The sequence below is a fragment of the Pygoscelis adeliae genome, unplaced genomic scaffold, assembly GCF_000699105.1.
Source record: "Pygoscelis adeliae isolate BGI_AS28 unplaced genomic scaffold, ASM69910v1 Scaffold4, whole genome shotgun sequence".
Lineage (NCBI taxonomy): Eukaryota > Metazoa > Chordata > Aves > Sphenisciformes > Spheniscidae > Pygoscelis > Pygoscelis adeliae.
In genome coordinates this window covers 14,424,833-14,452,240 of record NW_008824986.1, presented here as the reverse complement: position 1 = coordinate 14,452,240, position 27,408 = coordinate 14,424,833, and the positions used below count along the sequence as shown (strand labels likewise).

Here is a 27,408-nt window from a genome sequence, read left to right as displayed (position 1 = left end):
TATCTGAGCTGCATCTCTTGACAATCAGGCAGCTCTTGCGCTAAGGGGATTCTGAATCCATTGTCCTTAAGACAGATGTCTGGGTGGTGTTTAATGTAGCTGCTTAGAAAACTGAAAGGAGAGAATCTCTTTGGGACGTTGGACACTGCTGTCACGGAGGTTGTTTTAGAAGTTGTTTTATTCCATGGCTATTAACATGAAAACACAGTCTGCAAATTTCAGTAAGGATTTATGTGATCTTGGTAGAACCAACGATTTATACAAACGCCTTCCTATCAAGATGGGGCTGTAACATTAAATATAAACACACTCATATGAGAAAAATTTAAGATTTAGAAAAGTCCAGCAAAAGGGCCAAATTCTGCCAATGAATGCATATATGTGAAACTCCCCTAGAAACCAAGAGCAATGCGCTAGAACGCTGAAAGCAAAATTTGGTTCTTAATGTGTCCCTGAAGACTGTAATTATATTTCCCATTGTACTAGTAACATTAATTGAATGTTTAGCTGAAATCAAGTTCATTACAAGTTAAATACAGTACCTAGCCTATTAGGACGGTGTTTATAATTATAGTCATAAAGCACTTGTAAAACATCTTCATTGCAGCAAATAGGTGGAAGTTGGGGTGTAGCAGCTGCTATGCACCGCTACAGAGTGCATTCTCTGCATCTTTGTGTCTGAGCAGCATTGTAGACTAAGGTCACACACACCACTGAATCGTCTCCATCGCTAATGCCAACACTGCCGAATTTGAGAGGCCTGCAACCGTTAGGAGAAAAACATAATATTGCACAAACTGTTATACAAGTTTTTTTCAGTGCAGCTGGATCTTACTAAACGTTCCTAGATCTAGAAACACACAATAAAGATGTAAACTCTCATGCAAATATACCTGGTTATTGGCCAGTTTATTGGCCTGATAATACAGTTCTAGGAATAAACCAGCCTTTGACAAGGCCTAAGAGACTACAGTCCTCTCTGATGTATCAGTTTTTATATTTGATTTCCCAGCTCCCTCAAAGCATCATTACAGAAAATAACTTATCTGCTTTTGGTATTGCCCAAAGTCGTCTTGTCTTAACTCCAACAGATGCCCTACTCAGAGCTACACCAACTTTGGTGGAAGTTGAGTAATCCCCAGCAGCGGACTTCCACCTCAGGCACATACTGAGTCCCCCTAGAAAGTACACAAGTGAACTAAAAATGCAGCAACTCTTGTCAGAGAGCTGTGTGTGCTGGGCCTGCAAGGCCTTGGCAAAGACTCTAGGTGCCCACGCATCTAAAAGGTTGAAGAAATCTGATAAGCAGCACATACGGTTGATATCTCCTTTGCTCAGTTACACATACGAAGGAGTATCCAAACGCAAGTATAACCACTTGGCCTTTCTCACTTTCAAAATTAATTAGGTTCCTTTTTATAGTGATTTTCATAAAAATAGTAACACCCAAAAAGAAAGCTTAGTTTTACTGTAGTTTATTTGACATGGTTGAAGACACAAGAACACTCAAGATACAATCCAGACAAGTTGTGAACAGCTCCAAACATCAGTGAAATCTGAATTTATCTTGCACAGAGGTGAACAAGACCACAATGGTTGGTTTTATAATATAGTTTAAGACTATTTCAAGCAGGTGAGTACTGTGACGTTATGCCCAACAACTTTTATACTATTCATCCACTTAAGCCACTTCATATCATAAATATGCAGCTTATCTTGGCGATTAAATCTCTGCAATATATAATTAGCCTTCTCATAATAATGCATTAAAACTCCTGTATATAAATATTGGTATATTCATACCAATGTAAACTGTCCTAACCATCACTGCACATTTATCATATTCTAGCACAATTAATCATTCTATCACAATTACCTGCTAACTTTCAGTCTAGAGTTAAGTAACTTGGACCCAAACTTGCAAGCTGCTCCTTAGAGCAAAACTTCTGCTTTCCCTAAGGACAGCAGGCCTTGCAACATCGAGTTGCACAATGTCATCTGAAACCCCCTTCTAAAAAACGCTCTGCAGGGAATCTCCTGCAAAAGTATCAGAACTACTATTCTAAAAATGACTCCTTTCCTAATGAATTTCATATTAATTTTACAGCCCAACATCCTTTATCAAAATGGGCATCCGCATGCCACTTACAATGTAAAGTTGTTTAACCAGGTTATAGACTACAGACCACAGCATAATATTCCACTTACAATTCTAATTCCTTAGAAAGACAAGCTAATTTTCCATTCTTAGATTTAAAGAGGGCAACGAGGACAGCTGGAAGTTTATTCAGTAGTTCAGTGCTCTGCAAAGATAAGCTTGAGAGTGCTCTCATCAGGCTGAATGAGGAAGTGCGAAAATATGCAAACCACACTTCACGGTTACAGTGGAGTCATTTCAGCAACAAACCCCTGCTTGGATTCAGATGGAATCTCACAAAAGGTGAATAAGAAAGGGCAGAGAATCGCTACGATGCTTCAGAAGAGCTGCAGAAACTACCCTTAGCATTCCCTGCAGACAGGCTAAAACAGCACAAAAATCAAGATCAACAAAGATCAGGGCCACCTGATCTTGCAGTTCGCCTCCTCTTGGGGGGATAGAGGGGGTGGTTGCAGCCACTTATTAGACCAAATTCTGTGCTAACCTAAGGCCACAAGAAACAAATCCGTGCAGAATTGGACCGATTCAGTTTAACATAGGATGCAAAGACACCAAAGCCTACTTTTCTTTAAGAATTTTGTCTTTAGGTAGGTGGTAGTTGTAGACAGAGACTGGGTCTTACCTGCAGCTACGATAAATCAGTGTTGCCTGTCTTTGGAAGGTAGTTTTGTGTTTCATTTTTTTAAACTAGAGAAGATCCTTAACAAAACCCCAAAACCCAGTGAAGAAGCTGTATATCCAGATCATACAATCTAATTTTTAACTTGGTTTTACAGGAGGATTCATCCATTATTATGATGAACTGCTGGAGATGGAATGGTCACCATCTGAAACAAAGAAATGAAAATCCCAGCAACATACTAGTGCATCTGTGTAATATGCTTAACTGGTATGACTTGCATTGCAGGAAGAATGTTGTATTCTCTGACACACCAACATTTCTTTCCTATCATTATAAGAACAGTCTTTTACATTTCATATCTTACCATCTTTAAAAGCCTATAATTACGGAAGCTGATTGAGAAACTATGTTATTTAAAATTAACAGCTGAATGAAATCAACAGCGGCAAAGAGCATTTTTATACAAGAAAATAGCACTGTAGAAAGAAAGAGTCTGTACAATATTTAAATATTGTATATACATAAAATTATATTGTTCATAACTCATCTTAAAGTTTCTTGTTTGTAAACCATGGAAAGCAACACACACAAAAATCCCAGTATTTAGCTTTTAAAGCATTTTGCAGGCAGCGGGAAACTGAATGCTAGCAAGCACACTTTGTAATTATAGAAAGTATCCAGCCAGATACTGTGACTAGCGTTCTCCACAGTCCTTTTTTTTTTTTTTTTTCCCTCTTTTTTTAACTGAATACAGAACACATTTCATATTCAACTAGGGAATTCTGCAGGAGACACGGAAAACTGAATGGCAAAATGCAGTAGACCAGTTCTGCAGCTCTTTACTGTGGCAAAACTCCAGGCTAAACACAGAAAGCTTAAGTGCAGGATTGGAACGTAAATTAGTGAAATAATTGATAAAGCTTTCATTTCCCAAAAGTGTCAGTAATGGATTTAACTCATGCTCAACTTATTAGGAATGAGGGTTTAGTTTAACAATTAACATTGCAAAGTTTCAAAAATGTACTGAATTCCAGCAGGTAATCAGGCAGCTCTGTATAAATTTTCTGAAAGTGTTAGCATTTTAGGGTGATTCTACAGATTAGCATCAGTCTGCCAATTTGGAGTGGGATTTGGATTTGAACCTGAAGCTGTCAGTTCATAGCAGACATAGATTGTAGGTTTCAGAAGTTGTCCACCTGTAGCGTCTTGCAAAATAAAAACTGTTCCAGTTGCAGAAGAAATTTTCCAGGTGAATGTGGTTAAGAAAACATTTCCAGAAATTTATTATTTGGAAAACAAGATGCTACCATGACCATCATTCTGTTTCACCTGCGTTACAGTTGTGTGCTCATAGCCATGTAAGGAATGCTTTATTTAATGCTATTTGTAGTTTCATTCTCTTGGCTTCTGCCTTCCACTTTACTAGCCATTCAACTCAACCCAGAAATATATTTTACTCAATTAAAATGTTTGCCACTCAAAATATATTACGGTACGTTTGATCTGGACATTTCCTCTCTTTTAAGTTGTTTAAATCTTCCTGGACAGCCATCATCTAATTGTACTTCCAAATCTAACACAGGGATTAACAAGAAAAGAAATATAATCGCTTGGAGAAGTGCTTCATAAACCAAATGGGTCAGAGGGACCTTGACAGGCTGGAGAAACGTGCAGAGAGGAACCTCATAAAGTTCAACAAAGGAAAGTGCAAAGTCCTGAACCTGGGGAGGAACAGCCCCATGCACCAGTATATGCTGCGGGCCAACTGGCTGGGAAGCAGCTTGGCAGAAAAAGACCTCGGGGTCTTGGTAGACACAAAGTTAAGCGTGAGCCAGCAATGTGCCCTTGCAACAAAGAATGCCAATAGCCTCTTGGGGTGCATCAGGAAAAGCACTGCCAGCAGGTCAAGGAAAGCGATTATTCCCCTTTATTCAGCCCTGGTGAGACCACATCTGGAGTGCCAGGTCCAGTTCTGTGCTTCTCAGTACAAGAGAAACATGGACATACTGGACTGGGTCCAGCAAAGGGTCATGAAGATGATTAAGGGATTGGAGTATCTGTCATGGGAGGAGAGGCTGAGAGTCTTTAGACTCAAGAAAGCTCAGGGGATGCTAGGAATGTATATAAATGCCTGATAGAGGACAGGAAAGAAGATGGAGCCAGCCTTCTCAGAGGTATCCAGTGAAGGAACAAGAGGCAATGGTCACAAATTGAAATTCCTTTTAAATGTAAGAAAAAACTTTTTTGCAGTGAGGGTTATCAAATACCGGAACAGGTTGCCCAGAGAAGTTTAGGCATCTCCATCTTTGGAGATACTAAAAACTGGACAGAGTATCCTGCTCTAGCTGACACTGCTTAGGGCTGAGAGGTTGGACCAGAGAGTCAATGGATGTCACCTCCAACCTCAGCTATTTTGTGATTCTATGATTTCAGATGGAGACTAATAAAGTAAGTTTAGAAGACCCAAAAAGGGAAATAGCTTTCTTCCTAATAATTTTCCAAAGTATAATGAGGGTAATGCTAGCTATTTAATCCAACAGCTAGTTCTGAGAGCTTTGACAATAAAGGCCTTGTTTTCAAACCGGAGAAATCAGTATTAGGCTCCTAATATAAATATTTTTTCTTCCCTAAATCTAATTTTAAGGATTTCTGAGGATTTTCTTTCCAGTGGGATCTCAGAATTTAAGAAACTCAGTTCCCACTTCTTTAAGTCATTGACTTTCAGCACTTAAAATTTTGAAAGCACAGGGCAAAATCAAAAGAACAAAAGAACACTATAGACTGCTAATTTGTTCCCATTGCCAGAGGATGGTGCTGTTTAAACAGATACCCCACACAGATACGCCCCCTACAACAACCACATGGGTTAGTGAGGTTTTTTGGGGAGGAAGAGGAAGAAGAAGAACAAGAACAAGGCAAAGAGATTATGATTTTATATCTTTTTAACTAATCTTCAGGACCCAACAATAATAAGTATTTACTTAATAAAGGTAGATCTTTAAGCATGCTTGAGTAACTTGGGAACTTTTACTACCTCTGGAACTTTTGCTCCCAAAACTTTTTAAGGGTCTTTCAAAATCCAGTCTTTGGTCATCAAGGGGCACAAACATGACACACCCCACCTTACTAGCTGTTCTCCTATAGCCTGCTGAAATTCAAGTTGATTACGTGATATATGAAAGTCAAAAAATGGAATAGTGGAAGATCAGTCTCACAAACAGGCTTTGGTGGGGATAATGGGCTGTTAGTAATTTAAGAAATCAATACCAACTTTGACACTTTTAGAGGTGGCAACATCAACGGCCATGGCTTTGATTTCAGTGTCCCCAAACTGCATAAGTGTTTTGATCTCCCGCCTGTTTGGCACTGAAGCATCAGTTCCCGTGAGATCCAAGCGAAGGGTGCCACACTTCTTCACTCCAGATTCGGTGATGAAGCTGACATTATCTTGTTCTGAGCTGTAGATATTGATCACTATTACTAACTGAGAAGGTTTGGCAGGTGTGTAACTGCGTGTCACAGTTTCTCCAAGGGCTACAGATTGGTCGGCTGAGATAAATTTGTCAAAGACATCAGTGCACCAGCGTGTACCATCTTTGATTAGAAGCTTCTCTGGTGGATGCTTCCCTTCCACAAATCGATTGAGCACACCTACACCGTAGGTGAGAGGTGAACGCCGCACTTTGATGACAGCAGGGTCTAGACCAAAGAGAACAGCTCCTTTGAGGATAGTGAGCCCCACGTCCTGAGGAATGATGACTCGACATCTCGAACCAAAAGCATTCTGGACAGCTTGTTGGAGTAAGGGGGATTCAGCGAAGCCACCCACCAGGAACAGAAACTTGACATTGGTCACTTCTGGCTTATCAAACACATCACCTAAACAGAAACAGAGCCCATTCAATAGGGAAAAATCCACCGTGACAAGGCAATGCAGGTGAAACTCCTAATGTCTGAGTGCACTGAATGTCCTATGCAAATGTACATGCATAGTCTCTTCTATACTCTATTTCACTGTGAATGGAAACTTACTTCAAAGCATACAATATTTCTGAAGTGGCACTTAAAACAGCATTTTTATTTATCTTCTACCAGTAAAGGGAGACACGGATTTCTTGAAAAGAAACCCTGCCAGTCATACTATGGGTGGTAGGGAAACAGACATCATCTTGCCACTTCAAGTATCAGTGAGATATTCCCAAACCTAACCGGTTCACATACCCTTTACTGCATTCCAGATAAGTCACCCCATTTTAAATTCACTTATTATTTCTGACCCTAACATCTTAACCACATGTACTATCTGCAAAATAATACCTCTTCACATTTTTATAGATGTTCCTTCTTAGCTTAAGCCCACATCCCCTACTTTCAAGAAAATCATACAGTTCAGTTGTAGGCTCAAATAACAGAGGCAGCAGGACTGAGGTATCTGTCACTATTGTAATTCTAGACCTCTACCTCTCTGCTCACATATAAGCTGTTCTGTACTAGCTAAGTTGTGACCTCTCAAAATTTATCTAGTAATTCCTCACACATAGCGAGTAAAGCTGGATATTCCACTTCAAATACAATTCAGTTAGTGCTTTGTAATGTGTAGAACAGCAATACTTTGCTCAGTACATAATTATACTCGATACAAATCCAATCTTCCACCAGGAAGACTTTAAATAATAAATTTCCTAATAAGCCTACATCACTTCCCATTACTGGATAAATAAATTCAGTGCTGCTTAAGCCATGCCGGGAAGTACTTTTACCACGATGCATCATTTATTATTTGCGTTTTAGAGATGTCAGTGATTTGGACAGTCATGAACAAATGCGACTTTATAAGTCCTTCTACTGAGGAGAAATGAACTAGAGGTCTTAATAACAGGAATAATCAGAAACTAGTTACATCTCTGGCATTATTTAGTTGTTGCCTAAACAGGAAAAAGAAAAGCAGGATCTGGGTTAGTCAGTGCATTTCAGCCTTCTGAACGCTTGCACATTCAATAACTAGTACTAGAACTAGGTAGGAATACGTGTTAAGGTGATGTCCCTTACTTTTATTATTTTCCTAACTACTTTGTAGAGAACTACAAGTTTCAGAACTAAATTCTTTGCCCGCATTTGGTGCATAATAGGGTGGTTGTTTGACTTTAATTCCAGTTACTGGTTTGAAACAGGTAAGCAAAACTTCAGTTTCAGCTCAGCCAGAAAGTGGAATTACACACAGATACGTACTAAGGTGCTGAACAATCTGGTCAATTGTAGGTTTGAAAAGAGCATTCATTGCATCCGGGCTCATCCTCAGCATTCCCTGGGAGGACCACTTCACAAAGTCCACACTGGAAAAGAACGGTTAGAAAGGACATTAAAACATTACAGCTGAGCTGTAAGAAACAGCCAAGCACTCACAAGACACACTAAATAAAGAAATGAATGAGTTCACAGAATCTGCGTGCATTTTGCTTGGAAGAAAGCACCTCACCTCACCCTAGCCCCATACCAACTACAGCAATGCAAAATTTCAAGGGAGAATTGTTATTTTTCACTTGTCTAAGTGTTGTTTTCTTTGCCTGATTGCCTTCTGTAGCATTACCAATGCTCAGCCGCTTCCTGAAACAGCTGGCAGTCAATCCAGTGCTCCCTCATCTGAAACAGCACTGATTCATCCCAGAAGGGCAACATTTAGATTATAGCAGCAGCAGGCCAAAGCCACTGGAAACACACAAGGAAAACAAGCAAGTATAGGAAGCCTCAGGAGGCAGAAGGGAGCACAGCATTTTTAATGAGGCATAACATTTGTTAAGTGAATACAGGTATCATGTTATTCCATCACTGATGCACATCCATATAGCTCAGTAATCTCCTTTTCATTCATGCACTTTATATGTCACCTTTATACTCTTTCTATCCCATTATCCAATTAATTTCGTTTTATTTGAAGAGAACATTTAGCATTCCCTCTGAGATTCACCATTAAGACTATTAATAAGAAGGAGATGGTCTTGTGAGGGGGAATATTTCCAGAAATTTTTAATGATTTCAGAACCTCAGTCTCATTTAGGAAGTGACTCCAAGCTGGATTCCAAGTCATTTAGGCTTAAAGTACATTTACCAATAACTTTAGGAAGAGATGCGGGAGTTTCAGCCTGCATGCTACATTCAACATTCACTGGATTAAAAAAATGCAGAAAGAAGCCAAGGTTCAGGTACTAAATATCATGTCTTCTGCTCTTGGGTCCCAAGCATTCTGCCCCAGATTAGCAGGCTCTCTTGTTCATTCTCTTTGGTGCCATTAATCTCCGGGACTCCTGTAGCACATAACTTCAAAAGATGCCAAATGCCCACTTCTACTTTCTCCTCACTTCCTTTTGTGTAGCAGCCTGTGACCTTGTCATTTAGGGTGCTTTCTTGATACTTACAATCAGGAATTAAAATCTCTGCAGGGAATTATGTCTCCCCATCTACTGAGCAAATGATCTAACTGTAACATACTAGGAGAAAGGAAAGCCTGCCATCACTTCAAAAGAAGAATGATTTCCTCTGGCAGAGCTCTATGCAATAGTATATGTTTTCAACGGTAATCTTGTATTGTTCATAACTTTCTTCAAGTCATGAATATACTTACACACCTCACTCAGGATCTTGGATTTGTTCCAGGGCCCAGGCCTCTAAAAGTTAAGGTTCTAGGTAACTAACTTTTAGATGTCAAATTCTGTATTTGATCTGATCTTCCTAATTAACACGCAAGAGACTCAAAACATATAGTCAAATTCAGGAAAGTGATGCAGTGGTGGCCTAATGAAAATCATAGAAAGCAATACCAGGAGAGTGCAAGTCTTGTGTAGAAAAGCTTTTGCAAGAGATTTATCAGAACTTTTCATTCTGGAAACTGCACTTCAGGCAATCCCATTTTCTCATCCTTATATTACATTTTTACATTATTATCTTTCCGTCTACATGTAATTAGGATATTTTAATTATTTGTCTTTGCTATCAGTAGTTAATTCTGCATCCATTTGGGTTCAATCGTCTACTCACTTGCTTTTCCTCAAGGCATGTTCTACACTGTGACCTCGAAACTTCTTGTAATAGTCAATGAAGGAGAAAGGCAGCGTGATGTTTAGTGGATTGGTCCTGTCTGGAGCTGCTGCCCGTTTACGGGACTCAAATGCTATCATCAGATCTACCCAGGCAGCAGGACGCTTGATTTTAAATTGCTCAATAAAATCTTCTCCAAATATTTTACACAGGAGCTTTTCAAATTCGTAGTCCACACCTAGAGAACCATACGGTCCACCTGTATTACAAACAAAACACAGCTTTAATATTCTGAACTGCTTACTAGATTTCAAGTTGCCCAAGTACACATCAGATTGACACTACTAGGACTGCCACAGGAGAAGGTCTACAGAAAGAGGTATCTTTTCTAAATGTAACAGTTGGTCTAATACAGAACATAATCTTACCTTTGGTTCACTTTTACCCCTATACCATCATAGCCACTGTAACATTACCACTATAAAAACAGAAACATTTTTATTACAAGCAAAGGAAACTGCCTCCTTATCCACACATGAGAAAGTGTGAGTTGGACTCATATTCAGGAGTAGATGGACTTGATGTACAGTGTCCCATTACCACTCTTACCTTTCCTGAGGTAGTCTTACAGCCACCAAGACTGAGAACACTCAGTGATGAACCATACAGATGAAGACTAACTCAGTATGGAGACTCAGGAACAAATAACAGGCTGTTTCATGTGGGTAACAGTTTAGTTACGGGACAAAGTCAAAGGGGATCTGGAGTTCAGGATGCGAATACCATTCAAGGAATTGCACTTTATATCTTTGTTGTGGACCAGTCATTGTGCATTTTTCCCAGGGGGATTGTAGACCCTCTTTGTCACACTGTCTGTGAAATTACTGAAATATATAAGCTTCCCCTTAAATCTAGGGAAACTTCTGTTCTGCCAACAGTCACTTTACAAGGATCTTGTTGTGACACTCAGCTATTCGTATCTCCACAGTACAACTCTGAATACCTGGACAGAGCAGTGATACACAGGTGACCTCTTAAAGGACAGGAAGATGACGACTCTACTAGCAGAAGTCAGACCAGGACCACGGCAGGAGGTCCTGGCCTTAATGGGAGTGAATAACACAGGAGATGGCAGTTCCTTAGCCTTCCAATGTGAGGTTTACCATCCCAAAGCATCAGAAGCATTAAGTGATTTATTCTTGTCTGCTGACCAGCAGCTAGGTTATACTAATTTTGAATGCTGGTCTTATGTCAGGAAGAACTGTTAGTGAAATGTCGTGAATAATAAAGGCATACATTTCCTTCACTGACAAGTAAAAATATTACATAAATACAGCAAGCAGTAGAAGTGACATTACCTGTTGCCTTGTATAGCTCCTTAAGATGTCCTTCAGGGAGCCTGATCTGATGGACAGTCATATCCACTGTGCCTCCTCCACTGTCAACGACGATGTAACGGTCACCTAGTTTGCCAAAGGAACAGGCGAATGGTATTTACATTAGCATTATCACAACAGCATGTTGCAATGAAAGCTTCTCAGGGGCATTATCACCATGAGAGATAATGACTTACAGGAAGTCATGAATGTCTACACTGAAGACTTGGTCTTTATTAGTAATTATAATGCAATGATTGATAACAAATATGAAATTCAGATGTCAAAAGCTATTGATTTAGCACAGATGAAAAGTAGATTAGTAGAACTGCTCATGCTGCTGGTGTATTCTAGCAGGCTACCAAATTAATACTATGGCATATTTGCAAGGCCTATTCTGAGGAAAATATTCTGGTTGCATTTTAAAACCTGGATTCTTTTCTACCATCTCCTTAATAAACCATATTTCGCTAGAGCATATAGAATTGCAACTCAGCCTTAGCAACTAAGAGCAGTACATGAACTTGCATTTTTTTCTCTTCCTATTTATAATCACTGTGAGAACAACAATGCAGTACGCAGCACATTTGTGGGAAACACAATGTTTGCCTGCACTATAAAACTAGCGAGAGCAAAGTTTATTCAAGAAAGGACACTACCTTCCTCCAGTTCGGACCAGATCTCTCCTATGACATTTTCCACCAAAAAGGTACGACTCTGTCGATTACGACGGGCATGTTCCTTAGCTAGTCATTGACAGAGAAAAAATTATTAAGTATAAGAAAGCATGAAGAAGTTGATATCATAAGCCACAGGAAACAAGTGCAAGCAGGCTGACAGATCTGTATGTATCACTTCTTAACAAAACAAACGAACAAAAACTACTGCATTAGAATCGGGGACATTATAACATCATTCCTAGAAAGAAGGAGAAATGTTTTTCAGCCACACTGATCTTCCTTGATACTAACTGGATTAAAACCAATAACCTAACACGAAAGCTATAAGCAGGTCTGATTTATTTTTTTTTATATTCTGTTTTTCAAAGTGCTGCCTGGAACCAGGCAGGCTCGCAGCCAGCTGTGCTCGGGGCAGCCTCTGCCGCCAGGCGGCAGCCCCGGCCCGCTGCCAGACCAACCTGCGCTGCCCGGGGCCAGGGAGACAATCCCCACGTTTCCAAAAGCCACTGCTGATTTTGGGTGCTCAGGCAAAGACACCTCCCGAGCCTTTCAGGACATCAGTCTGTCTCAAAACAAGCAGCCAAAATCATTGGTTCACAGATTTATAACTTCTTAAAGCCACAGTGATCACCAAGTCTGACCCTCACAATATTTTAAATAGACACCAATTAAAAATTAAGCATAATCTAGCAATACTGTTATAGCAGTAAGTTAACTTACAAGACTTAATTGCTACTTAGACATTTAGAAGATGCAGAACAGTCTGTGAAGAGAAAGCAGAGTAGTGAGAGCCTTTGCTATTATGCTTCTTAATCAACCCCTACAACTGAATGATCAAAAAGTCGTTCCCTGTGTAGCCTTCAAACACCTTCAAAGGCAATTCTATAGAACACTACAGAAGAAAGGAAGCATCCTGTCATGCATGAAAATATTATTCTTTCTGAAAACATCAGCATGCAAATCACTGAGTGCCTTTTGCTTCTTGTTTCTATAGTGCCTATCATCAGAAAAAGACCAGCGGTTCCACTTGCACCCGTACCCCATAAAGACCCTATGATGCAGACAAGCCGCATCAGCCTCCCTGTGCTGACTTAGCAGCACACAGTGAGAGCTTAAACGACGAAGCATTCAATGACAGAACAAGCACTAGGTCCAAGCAAGGGCCTGACACAGAGCCCACAGAAGTCAATGGGAGTCCTTTCATTCACTCCTGTGGGCTAGAAGTGAACACAAGAGCCAGTCTTTAACTACGACTGAAGTAAGGTTATCCTGGCTACTATGAACAGGAAAATTTTTGTTTTGACTTCACAGCAATAATATGGTCCTTGGAGTGCTTCCCTCTGTTTATATTTAAAGGGGTTTTTCTCCTTAATCTGTTCTCAGCTTGTCTTGGGTGCCTGCCATGCCTTTATGAAATTTTAATTCTAACCCCAAATTAATTCACTCCAAACTTTGTTTTCATTAATTTTGACATGAAACCTTTCTCATCCCCAATAGCTTTTGCCATACAAACTCAAGAAGCAGAATGGTACCCCCCATCCAAGAAAAAGCCCGTTAGCAGAAATCCATGATCTGCCAGATTCTGCCCAGCTTCAAAACCTTAACCAGGGAAACTCTCTTCTTTTATTATTTTCCCAGAAGCAAATCCCTGTGTAGCCTGAAAGTGAGTTCATGTAAAATCACATGGAACTGGAACGGTTCAGGACATGAACGAGGGGGACAGAAGGCAAGGGGCCCCTGAAGGGATTGTGTCCTGTGTTCTGCGTGTGCCTCTGTAACACTGAACACATCTGACAAGTGCTGGCTAGGGGAGGCACGGGTATGAGGGAATGATGTAGTGACTCCGCCTAACTAAAAAAAATACCCTCCAGTAAGCACAGGAATAGCTTTACTAGCTTAATCTTCCATTTGCCTGTACTGTTTTGACCTAGTGAATATAAAATACAAATTCTTCTGAAAAATTCCTTCTGCGACAGATTGGCACACTACCACCAATATCAGTGCAACTGTTACAGTTCACACAGACGGGAAATCTGTGCATTATGCAGCAATCACATCTTACTACTGCTTTGTTTTCCTTTTGTTTTTTCTCTCCTATTCTCCTCCAGTCTCCGGTAGGATACTAAGCTCAAAAATACTTGGTGACAAAGGATCTTTTGGCAAGTGACTTACACTGTGGCCCAATCTCTGTCCCTCATTGTAAGTCAGTCTTCAAGCACTGATATTAGCAACAGACCCCCGGTCAATAAATCAAGTGTCATATCTAGTTGCTCTTCTACAAGCAGATAAATTCATTGCTATATTCCAATACCACGTGTTCCCCTGAGTGTTGAAAGTAATTAATGGTATTTCATAAAGATGACATAAAAAAAGCATCTGGCAAAACTCTGGAACACCTCAGACTAAAAGTCTCATTGCAGATCCAGCTATTTAACCCTGCTTCAATAATGCAGCTAATCGAACACATAATTGTTTCCAACAAATCAAATTTAAAAAATGATCCAACATGAAGTATTGATTTTAATTAAGGTAGAAAAATACTGTTGTGAACTACAAGACTCCCACAACATCCCAGTAAAGGCAAGGCAATGAAGCTACCTGTGTGCTAAAAGTCAAGTGTGTGCAAACATGCCTGCTCGATCAATGCCTAAAGCAGTCTAATTACAGTAAACAGCAAAACAGTTTACAGAAGCAAACCAATGCTAGCCTGAAACATTTCAAGATAGCAAAGACAACAGGAAATGGTAAGAAAACAGCCCTCATGAACAAAGCAAACTTAGGCATAAGAATCTAAAGAAGTGAGTTAATAGAAGAAGTACCCTGTGTAAATCCAGTTCCAATAGTGTCACTTGGGCTGTAACCATTGACAGGCGCCCTACTACTCAGGTCTATCATCTGGTGCAGGCGGAGCTTTCGGCAGTAGATAGAGGCAGCCTCGGGTTCCAGGGCAATGATCAACTGCTCGGGGTTTTCAGGAGATGCCATTCCTGCCTGCAAGAGAGAATCGATCAGAGAAGTGGGGTGGGAAAAACCGCAACCTATCAGACCCTTTTCAGCAGGTGGACAAGCCTTTCCCCAGCTCGCGGTTTCAGTTAGGTCAGCCCTCCGAGTTCAACACGCAAAGGAGCTGCTGCCATTGGCTAAAGGTCCTGATCTGAGAATCGTCCTGCCCACAATGTATAGCACAACTTCACAGGCTGTAACAGGGAGGTATGCATGCACTTACCACGCTAAGTGTCTAACTGAGCAGCTGTGTACATGACAGGTGGAGAAAGGAAGAAAGTCGTTTTGAAACCTTTCATGAATGGCCTAAAACCTGAACTCCTAATTAACCTGTGAATCTGCATGCTAAGAGGGGCCTCAGTCTGCTTTAAAAAATGAAGGAATACCTTTGGCTTCTCCTCCCCACAATGATATTTTAAGTATGTCTTTCTTTATTTCCCAGATAAATATAGTCCTTGCCGAAACGGACCCTTCCCGCACTGTGTAGCTTACTAGGAATACACGATATACTTTGCCAGTAATGCATCTTTTGACTTAAAACCAACGTTTTCTATTTTAAAATCCACTGCTTTTAAGCACATTCACTGTTACAACATCTTCAAAATGCTCAGTTTATTCAAGGGCTCAAAATATAATAGGGCAGGTTCCCTAAAATGTAACGGGAACTAGCCTAAAAATAATCCCACATTATAAAAATCAACATTTGCCATTCTTTCTACTTTCTTTCTGGATTTTCAGGCCCCAGACACATAGATTTTCAGGAAGCCACAAGTTCTCATGTAACCACATCACTCTCAGAGCTGCGCTTAGAGAAAATACCACAGAGCAGTTGATAAAATTGTGTTTTCATTTCTTTTCTCCTGTACTTCTCCCTACCATATGATTTTCTGTTAAAATAGATAAAAATATCTTTCAGCTCTTTCTGCTCAACTTTTGGTTTACCTGCTGTTGTTTTTCAGTTAAGTGCCTGAGTACTAAAGCGTGCTAGCAAACAAATAGATGTATGAATGTTTTTCTGCTTCCACGGTCAGTCTTCCAGCAAACCTTCACTTCAACTCATACACACGCACTGTGGTGGCTCCAGAGCATCCCCAAAAGAAGGCAGACTCACATGGAAAGACTGCAGACCTGTACTGGAATTTGGCTTCCTTCATACAACCACACTGTGGGCTGTGGGAATTGCTGGCTAGTTTACACCTGCAGCTAGAAACTCAAAGTAAAGCTTGTTCAAAAAGCAATACTGGGGTAAGACTTGGAGGTATAAAATTGTCCTTCACATTTACTGACTCATTTTATCCTCTCCATCTTAATAAATAAGATAAATAGATTTTTATAGAAAGCATCTTCCTCATTGTTGATGATAAAAAAGGAAAAACAACAACAAATAAATTCCAAAATAAGAACATAAGGGTTAAACTAGTCTTGGTTGCTCATTATTTTAAAAGCACACCTCATGATTGGGATTATGGCCACTTTACATCCTTTATTGTTGTTGGGCAAAACCTTGTGCTTCGGTTACATCCACTGGACTCAACAGCATGAATCTGAAATTAGTGGAACTGCCTGCGAAGGAGAATACTGTGCAAATGCCACAGAATATCAAACCTTGCCAGCTATGCGGCAACACATATCGAAAAAATATTGTACTGAAAAGAATGTTCACAACCAAACTTTCAAAATTTGGAAAATGCAGATTTACAGCAGCCAGAGTAACCCTTCAAGATATAAAAAGGCTATCAATCAAGCACAGGTCCAAGCCAGACTCTCCTGCCACCATATCACTTGCATGCAAGCATGTTGGTAGGTACAGGCTTAGATAAAGCTCTGGAGCGGTACTGGGGATGAAGATGAAGTTCTTGCATTGTGCCTTAGTATAAACCCAATCTTTCCTCCAACTGGTCTGGATGTACTAGGCACAAGCAAGGCTGGTTTCATGCCAGCTCACTTCAAGATCACTTATCTCCAGCTAAGCTCTTCTACACACAAAGCTTTAATTTGTTGCATTGGAAAGGGCAACATTCAAGATATGAATCAATACTTGGTCCCTGACAGATATTTATCTAATCTGCTAAAGAATTCCAAAAATGTATGGTCTCTGCACACAATCTATCTCAGCCCTTTACTGTCTTTGCCTTTGGAAAGTTTTGCTAAAAGCCTGATCTGAATCTTTCTTGCTGCAATTTTAAGGACAGCACTTCTTGCCCTATCCAATAAGGGCATGGAGAACAAATAGCTCCCTACTACCCTGCTGCAGTTTTCACATATATTAAATCCATTATGGTGTCCTGTGAGAGCTCTGCATCTGAGCAGCAAGTCTTTTTTTTTTTTTGATATCCAGCAACGTGGATGAACTTAGCGTGCTCAGTCTGCTCCAGGTACTGGGCGTATGTTAGTAGCACAGACAAAGCAATTCTTAGACTCGTGTCTAATCTACGCTCTAAAAGAGAAAATTATATTTTAGGGAAAAACAGTTTGTTGCTAAGGGTGTTAAAATCCAAAGGCTACATCGTCAAGTGTTTGCAGAGGTGACAAGAACTGAGTTGCACACACAGGGAATTCACTGCTATTTCCTAACTTGAGGGGGGGGCGGGTGGAAAAAGATTGTATTAATTGCAAAGTCATCTGTTCTAGAGGGGATTTTGGTACAAATTTCCAAGGCTGGTTCTGCAAAAAAAAAAAAAACAAAAACCACCAACCAGTAAACCATTAACAGTAACACTTGCTTCCTCCCCTCCTCCAGCAGTAGTCTGTACCATGAACTTTTCACATTGCAGCCTGCACATCAGGAGAGGAAGGCAGTGACCTGCAGCGGATGGACTCAGATCCGTGTTCTCAGACCCTCCAAGTATAGCAGATGCTATTCTTGCTACTTTTTCTCTCTAGATATTATTTTAACATACGGAAAATATGTCCCGAGGAAAACATTCAACAGAAATGACAGCTTGTAACAGTTCAAAGCACAGCTGATCCTAACAGAATTTCATGAAGAAAATGTTGGGTTTTTCTGTAAAAAAGCTTTCCTTACAGAGTTTGAAGGGCCAGTTACAATGAAGAATGTGTTATTTCACATCATAAAAAGACCATACAAGAATCTTGTACAGTGAAAGGTACTAGGCATCCAACATACATATATTTTTATATGTACATATACATATGTATGTACATATATATGTATGGATCAATATTGACTCTATTTCATACCTTGTGTATGCAGTATTTCTACTTAGATCATCAGAGATAGCACATTACTGTACATATATGTATCTACACACAGCACAGAGAGAATGGGAGAAGGGGAGATGAGAAAGAAACATGAACACATACATACTGCTGGGGAGGAATGGAGCAATGAGGTTGCATTAATACAAGCTCTGAGAAGATGAAGACTTAGGAGGCAGTACCTCTGTCCCATCATTACAGCCAAGGAGAAAGGGACAGATGGGAGAAAAATATCGAGCATGCAGAGAAAGAAGAGTGAAAACAGCAGGTGGTCAACACAAAGAAACGGTGATGCATTCATTAAAAATATTAACTGTAGAATTTTGGGAATTTGCTATATTTTACATTTGTTTCTTTCTATCTGCCTCACTCCATGCCCTCACCCACTGCTGCCCAAGTACTATCGTAACAGAGATTCACAAGTTAACAGGCTTGCACAGGACAGACCTAAACAATGTCTCGGTATTCAACATCATATAGATCATTCTGGCAGTGGGACAGATGCATCACGTTGCTTTTGCCCAGGGCAACTTCTAACAGACTTTATAACAGAGCCATGTCTTGACTCTAGTCTGCTAAGGAGATTTTCTTTCTCTCATTATACTCACTAGCAGTACAAACCCAGTCATCACTTATGAAACATGAAGGAAGCAGACAGCGGTTTTCTCAAAAACGCAAACGTGGAAAACCCATCATGGAATTAGAAAAATCTTTTGAGCACCAGAAAGTCCTTAAAAATGAATTTATCTGCAGGACATATTGCTGCATTTATATACCTGGAAGAAGCAAAGAACACTATGAAAAGAACTACTTTAAAAGACTGCCCCAAACTCACTTTGCTCATATGCCTGAGGACTAGGATTTCATGCTTCGACAAGAGAACTCCCAGATTTTCATTCACTCCAGTAAAACAGGTCTGTGAGCTGGTGCCAGTGCATTGCTGTTCATTCGCCAAGATGCATCATCGACAGCAAACCTCAAAGTGCTTCAGAGCTTCACGTACTGGAGCACAAATAACTTTACCATCCAGACGCCAGTGAATTCTCAACCTGGCGCACTAGCTCTGCTTTTATAGCCAGAGATGTGTCACCAGAAGAGAGCCACAGCTGACCACAAATACATTCTTGATTCCCTGCACAGCATCCGCTGCCAAGTGTTAGACTAATTCATCATTAACAAATATTGAGGTCTGGACTGAAGCTCAGTATAGCAGTCTGAGCACTTCCAGAGAACTAAACAATATTCACTCATTCCATATGCAGAATCATCATTACTACAGATTAAAAGATGCTACTTTTAAAACCCAGCCTCACATGCCACGACGTACAATGAAAAAAGCAATGCACATTTATTTTATTTTTTTAAATATTGTAATATATATGGCCTTAAAGACAGCATTATAGTAAAATATTCCACGTGGTTTGAGCCTTTTTAAAAGGCAATGAAAGCCACAAGGTAGGCCTAGATGAAAAGCTCCCATCTCTGAAAGCCGTCATAATTAGAAGCGTCAGCATTTAGCTGGGGTACTCCTGTATTTCATAACACAGCCAGGCAGAATGCTGTTGCTCTAGCAGCCTTCATTTATTACACCATGGTGACCTCAGAAGGAATAGCATATTAGGAAATATGCCATCATTGACAAGGTACACATTTCCTATTACTATCCTTTCAAACTACTGAAAGCAAAAGTTAGATCTCCTTTCTTGCTTTTTCAGAGAGATACATCAGGCATCTTTTTACAGGCAAACAAAAAAAAAGTCCAACCACTGACTCATAGCACAACGAACATGCCTTACATGGAGTGCACCCATTTCTTTGAGCTATAAAACTGATTAAAAGATTAAATAGCACAAAAAAACCCCAACCCACGTACAGAAAATAGTACTCCATCTGTTGAATTTAAGACGCTGATTTATTATTAGAATCACACGTTAACTGGAGTCAGCCCCATGCATTTTTTTATTCATCTTTATTTCCTTGAGCTTCACCTGCCTGGAAATCCTCTCTTTCTCTTTCATGTACACGTTTCCTCTTCACTCAAAAAACTTTAAAGTCTAACTTGTTTTCTGAACACTAAAACTCCTGAAATCTCACAGCTGACTGCTGTGAAGGCTGGGATGCTCTCAGCTCACACTGCAGCTTTTCCCATTGTCAGGGAACACATAACCATGCTTTCCTGCACACAGCAGCCTATTTTCAATCATTTCTGAAGCTTCTGCCCTTCCATCAACACTGGGTGATAACACAGGCAGGCACACACACTTTCACAAGATCACTGCATGGGTCTATCATCTTACTTTTGGAACCAGACCACTAAAAAGGGCCAAACCTGCAGAATGAAGCTACACTAGGGGCACAACAGCAATGATCAAAACACTGCCCTGTCTCACACAGACTTTCCAAGAACTTTTCTCCGTCCAAAAGGAAAGTATTTGTGTTAAGTTTGTATGTACAATAACTAGATTTTCATGTCCCTGAGGTTGTGTGGAGGAAGAACAGTCAATAGCATGGCTGTCAAACCCAACCGAAGCTGTGGGCCAGCCCCTATGCTGCTCCACAGGCTAGCGGTCCTACCCTGCCAAGCTAGGAGGGAAAGCAGCAGCTCACGGGATCAAACCAGCCCACGCAGGCAGACTCTAAGACCACCGACAGCGGAGGGATCTGCCTTAATGATGTTCTGCAGCATGGGGGATTGGGGAGGTGAAAACACTCAATAAATAAAATAAAGGATGAGGTGCATTTTACTTCATGCTTATATAGGATTAGATTCAGATGGTTCTTGCACCTCAGTGTTATGTTAACATAGGCAGAAAAGCCTCAACCTGTTAAGATGCAGCTGTGCTTAATATTATAAAATCAGCATCTTCCTTATGGCAAAAATATGGTGAAAATATATATTAATCTTAACACAGCCTCTGAAAAAGGTCCAAAGAGTAAAGAGAAATGGTTAAGAGTCAGTACATATGGGAAATAACGGAGGTACAAAGGAGCACTACACAGATTTAGGATTAATCAGGTCTGTGCAGGCAGTCCGGTCTTGACCCCTATTTCACTAGAATCTAGCGTCAGGGCCAGAGCAAACTGCAGCTGGGTCTACTTCAGTGCTAATGCTCACATTAACTTGCAGAGTGGTGGTCTTCACGGCTGCAAGAGGAGCGCAGAGGCCACTCTGACCCCTTGATTCCCCTTTGGTCCAGGGAGTAGTTCAGGCCAGTTCTCTGAATTAGAGAAAATAATCTGATCAAGACCCATTTTTTACCCATTTAGTATCATTTCCTACATCACTTTCAGGGTCAAATGGAATAAGTAAATTATTCCAACATATACTCACAAATTTTAAAAAGTGCATTTTCTCTGGATAAGAACTGTGCTTATACTCAGGAGAAGTGAACTTTACTTTCTGTTGCACTGCTAACCAGTGAGATGATCCTGACAGACTCTGTACCCCTTACTAGCTCAGATTACCTATCTGTAAAATACGTATACTAGTGCCTTTGCCTTTATGCATTGAAAGTCACTAAAGGAAAACATTTTGTAAACTAAGTATAGAGTAATATACTACATTACCTTCATGGCAGTTAAATTTGATCTTTCAGAAAAAGAAACAAACTAAAAATGAGGTCTGATTGGATTAATTTTAATTTACTGCTTTGATAAATTTTGTAGTCACCTAAGACCTGATTCAGTACTGCGTCAGTGCCGTAGGCACTGCATTCACAATTAACAGGACATTTCCAGATACAAAAATGTAGCATAAATAGACTAAACAGATAAACATGTGCAAGAGAAGAACCACCCTCATTAAATAGTTGGAAAAACAAGGCACAGAGACTAAAAACCTTGGCTAGTGCCAAGGTTCCACGGCAGGAACCCATGATGAGGTGGGAATTCACGCCACAACCCTAAAACTCCAGTTCAGTGTCCCAGCCAAATGCTACCCTTCACCAAAAAGCAAGCTTCAATTTCTGCATGTGACACATAGCATGTGCAGAAGCTGCAGGGACAGGTACATCACAGCTCCAGCACAGCCTTCGGTCCCCATTCTGCTTTCACAGTTTGCCACCTCCACCAGCTGCATTACTTTCATCACTTCTGAAGCAATGCTGCAGACCAGGTGAGTGTAATGATCCATTCTTCTGGGTGGTAGGAAAACCCTTTTAAACCTGTTTTACCACTAAAGCGGCATTTGTAGGCACCAGAGATAAAATTTAAAAGTTGGATTCCATGAAATAGCTCCGTAAAGATAATGTGGTTCATTAGGAAATGAAGCTCTGCAGGACAACATCATTCAGCCAAAAAACCAGCAGCTGTGAATTAACATCAACATTCTTCTATTTTCCAAGATATTTATTATAATTAGTAGCAATAGGAAAGCCATGATTGCAACTTAAGCGCCGCTCAGCCCTCATGAAGAAAGTATTGTGTGGCTGAATCAAGGCAATGCAAAACAGCAGTTGGAAATTAAGTGCCTTGTGAAATTTACACTGTTTAAACTAATCAGTTCATTGTGTTAACGGATTCATGATAACACCATCCACTTAGCGCCTTGGTAAGTGAGCCCTTCTCTAATCCTCCTCCTTTTTCAGTAGCTAGCACTTTCTCCAGTTCTATGGCATCAAACTGGGATGTCACAAATAAATGACTGAGATCTAATTACAGAGGCAGAGCATGCCAGGAAAGAAGATGAGCAACATGGGAAAAGACTCTCAGCATTATCACAAAGAGGCGCGTAAGGGGGAGCTGGGTTGGCAGGCAGTGGGGCTACCGGATATCACAACGCTGCCTGAAAAACCACAGCGCATGCAGTTTTGCTGGATCTTCAGCCTTGAGACTTAAGAAGCCTTCACAAAAAACGTTTGAAAATCACTACGCCATCACATACACCGATACTTTGTTGTTAGTCTTCAGAGTGATGAAGAGTACCACAGTACAATAAGTATCTAAACAGAACAGAGTGAGCTCAGACAGCCCATTTAGCTCAGTCCACTTATCTGTTTAAAGACAGATTCTTAAAATTTCTCAACAGCCACAAAACAAACACCCAGATTCCTCTTAGTGATGACAGCAAAGAGGCTGGGTTTACCAAAGGCAGGAGGAAGAGCTGCTGGGTGCTCCCCTCCTTTCAAAAAATCATCCTCAGGATTTAAGAGCCTAGATGAAAACTGAGAATTAATGCCTTTCTTTTTCTTTTTTTTTTGAAATCCAGTCAACACAATGTTTGGGTGGTGACTGATCCCGCAAAGATCTGACAGCTGCAGTGTCATAGAGGCACTTCTTGCTTTACAGAACCAAGAGCTTTCTGCTTTCTCTTAAACAAGATTTGCTATACATACATGCATATACTTAATAGATACATATAAATGCATACATTTTCACACTATTGTTGCCTGTTGAGCTAAAATTAGGTTTGTGGCACAGGCTGTCCTTCGTCCTATTCTGATCAGATACCACTGATATTTTGCATTTTACAAGTGAGAACATAGTGGATAATTATCACAGCTGCAGAATTCCTTCAGTGTCAGCTTCCCCATCTGTACAGTTACATGACAAAGATACTCATCTGTCTGTGAGAAAACTGCTTGAGAGAGCATAAATGAAATCTCAGGCTATGGTAAAATAGTAGTAACTTCATTCTGCAGACAAGGGAAATATAAATTATGAAAGATAAAAAGCAGAAAAGCCATCAGTTTAATGGAGGGGGTACAAAACTGGAAGTTAAGAGACTCCTGTAACAGTTTTCCTTTATTCACTTGGCACTAGCGTAGGTGATTAAGTAACGTGAAAGACCTAGAAGGATGAACCCCAGTGTAAAAATAGCCCTTTAAATTGTCCTTAGGGTTTTGTGATTATCCTGAGACCTCTCTTTGAGACCCCAGACATTTTCCCTTCTGCCATGATGAAGTAGATACTGTTACTATATATTTATACAATTTTTCCTTGCTTTTAAAATACCAGAGCATAGGCTTTGCAGTGCTTTCTGAATTCCCAGGACTTGCCCATACAAAGTAACTAACCCACAGAAAATTCACAGCCTTCCTACAGCCTTCACGTAGGCTGAACTTACTGCTGCTCACACTTCAAAGGTAGAACTCACAAGCTATGAACTCCTGTGAAGGCAGTTTTTAGGTGAAATCCTCTAACCTGATAATAAGATACCTCACACTTGCACCCATATAGCTGGTCCAGCGAACTTTACCAGACAAGATATAAATTAATTCCAGTTAATAGCAACAATACTCCCCATTTGTGCATGAACGTATATGTTGAAGGGATGAGAGGTTTAGATTAACATTTGATTTATAATTGGACTTAGTTTTATGGTGGAAGAAACTCTTGGATACCAATTTCAAAAAGCTGGGATTAAAATATGTAATAATTGTGTAAACTATTATTATTTGTTAATTCCAAAGAAACCACTAGAAACACTTACAGCCCTCTACTACAGCACTTACTTCCTTGTTATTTCTCAGTGTAAGTATTCGTGACTGCTAATTTCCATGAGTAACGGCTACAGAATGAGCTCTGTAAAGGTTATCAACCGAACACTTTTGCCCCCCTCAGTTCAAGACAGACATGGAGAAAGAGGAGAGGGTTCAAGGAGGGCTCCTAGAGAACACGTTCTGTAAGGAGAGACTGAGGGAGCTGGGTTTGCTTAGTCTGGTGGAGAGGTGGCCACAAAACAATCTAATAGCTGCCTGCAGCTATCTGAAGGGCAGTAACAAAGATAGCAGAACACAACTTTTCTCAGTCTTGCCAGGAAAAAATACAACAAGGGGCAACAGCCACATATTGCAGCTTGTAGAGTTCAAATTGGATATTACAAAAACCCATTTTCACTAGGAAGGTGATGCAACACTGGAACAGCTGCCCAGAGATGCACCTCTGTCCTTGGAGGTTTTTAAAACTTGACTAAACAAAGCCACTGCTGAGCTGGTGTTGGCAATAACCCCACTTCAAATGGAAGGTCAGACTAGATGATCTCCAACAAACACTTCCAATGAATGCTTCCACAATTCTAAAATGGTGCAGGTATTATATACACTGAGAAAGACCAGAACTGCTGGTAGGACTCTTCCCAAACACTGAAGACCTACACACTTTCTTATTCCTTGTCTTTGTGAATGCCATGTCAAATCCTCGCCTGTCTCAGCGAGAGGGAGCCCATTGTGTCTGACAGTACGACAGGAGTACCAGACTCACTGTAACAAGCCTGCAGTTATTCAGGGCCTCACAGGGTTCCGTATGGAGTTCCATCACCTTTGCAATTAGAACTTTTAGTTAAGTATCTTGGGATCAAAAGGAAACATTTGTCACAGTACACTTTTTTAAAATCTGAAAGCTACACTTTTAAAATCTGAAAATATAAAGAGCACAACAGTCCTAAGCAGTCCTTTAGCCTTAAACGTTAGCCATCAGTAACTTTAAAAAGTGATTCAATACAGGGAAAGCAATTAGTTTAATGCATCAAGGATGCACAAGTTGAGTTTACAACACTAATACGATCTGCACCAAAAAAATAATCTGCCTCAGTCCAGAGTCTTGTCAGAGAGGGAAATTCAGCTCCTAATTAATTCATTTTCCTGTATTTGGTTGCAGAGAAAAAACAGTCTTGTCTTAGAAGCATGAGAATACAAATAGCAGACCTGGACTTGAAGCCCAATTCTTTTGCGTTCAGCTCTGCTACAAGCTTCCCATATGACATTTTGCAAGTTGCTTAGACCAAACTTTGTGAAAGAATCCACTAAAGCAAATGCACCGATTTCTGAGTATCCAACTCAATACCAAGGTTTACAATGGAGCTATTGGTGGAGTTTGTTGGAATGGGGGGTGCTTGGACTCTGAATAATCAAGCTGGCTATCCGTCATACACATACCTGATCATGCTACTTAGCAAGCTGTTTTGGACCAAAGCATCCATCTGATATTTAATTTCTGTTTATTAACTTACCAATAAAGCTACTCCTACAATAAGAAATAAAGTACAGCTTGTAACATTGCTCCCTCCTAACGGCTGTTTAGAAACTATGGCATTATCCAATTCTGAAAAGCAGGAAGATAAATGTGGCACCTGGAACTGTAATGAAGTGTGACTTTTACTTTCAGCACACTCTGAATAATGAATTTTGTGGTGTGCATTGGCTAGTCAGAACTGCTGCATGTGTGTGGTCACTGATTAGATGAACCAATCTGTTATAGATGGCTAGGCTGTCTTATTTAGATAAATGCCTTTGTTAAGCATGGTCAGACTGCCTCAATTTATTTTTCCTGGGGTTGCTGTTACCCAGCTAAGAGTACAGATTGTTTTAACCTGTGCATTTTTATATTTTATACATTATTTTTATAATCTATTCTTTGTATTTTCAACCTGAACTGGGAATTCTTTGAGACTGTAAGCACTGTTTGATTCTATTATTAAAACCCATACTCAGCAGGTCTTCTGGATTTTGTATTATAATTTCCCTTTTTTAATTTATAAAACAATAAAAATTACTAAACATAGGATATAATACAAACCTTTGAAACTCCTAAATGCATAATGGAATCCAGAGAAGGAAGAGAAGCAGATAATTCCAAGGGCTCCTGAGCTCTATGAAGTATTACTCAGGGAAACATGAAGCTCTCCTGGGCAGTAGGAGCAATGAGAGGACAGAGAACGGGAAGTATTATTGAATCCCTATATGTGACACTAACAGAATTGCAGAATATTGAAAGAATACAGTATTCACTGTATAGATGTTACAAGGATTAAGATTATACTTCTAGTCCAAATGCTAAGATAAATACAGGTTCTTGCAGAAAACAACAACGCTGACAAAAAGGGTTCCCCTCTGTCAAGCATTCCAAAATGTCACCCTTCTCTTGCAGTCAGAGGAAGTCTTTTAACTGGTTTGTCTTAGTTCAAAAACCTGAGGAAATCTACAATTTAAAACTGTACTGTGACAGCTCTGACAGGGGAACGTCACCCTACCCCAAAACAAGCAGACGTGTTCTATGACTCAAAGAAAAAGACCCTTGGGACAATCTTGAACTATTTTACAACTGTCAGACTGCCCATGCAGAAGATGAGCAAATCACCCAGAAATGTGTACAAGCTGTTTATTCTAAAGTTATGCTTTCATTGAAAAAATACGTCTTTAATTTTTGAAGGACTGTTGGTCATTTGTTTACTTCTCAAAGGAAAAGACTATTCATGCTGAACTTCCCGTGGAGGTAATTTCAGGGTTTTACAGGGCCCTGTGGACCTGAGGGCTAACGTGGAAGGAAAGAATCAATGTTCTGTCTTGGCAAAGGTGAGAGATGGAAATCAAAGAGATAAAA

The 27,408-nt window shown here is 40.1% G+C and overlaps 1 protein-coding gene across 1 annotated transcript in view; it reads right to left on the bottom strand.

The window, feature by feature from the left end:
• Positions 1–1,459: 1,459 nt before the first annotated feature.
• Positions 1,460–27,408, bottom strand: part of HSPA12A (heat shock 70kDa protein 12A) — a 60,621-nt gene continuing 34,672 nt past the window's right edge. Inside the window, exons 8-13 of the mRNA XM_009326041.1 lie at positions 14,688–14,859; positions 11,848–11,934; positions 11,171–11,275; positions 9,813–10,071; positions 8,010–8,113; positions 1,460–6,659 (exon numbers count right to left, since the gene is read on the bottom strand). Coding sequence (XP_009324316.1) covers positions 6,025–6,659; positions 8,010–8,113; positions 9,813–10,071; positions 11,171–11,275; positions 11,848–11,934; positions 14,688–14,859 — 1,362 coding nt within the window. The 3' untranslated portion in view covers positions 1,460–6,024. The remainder of the gene's footprint in view (positions 6,660–8,009; positions 8,114–9,812; positions 10,072–11,170; positions 11,276–11,847; positions 11,935–14,687; positions 14,860–27,408) is intronic.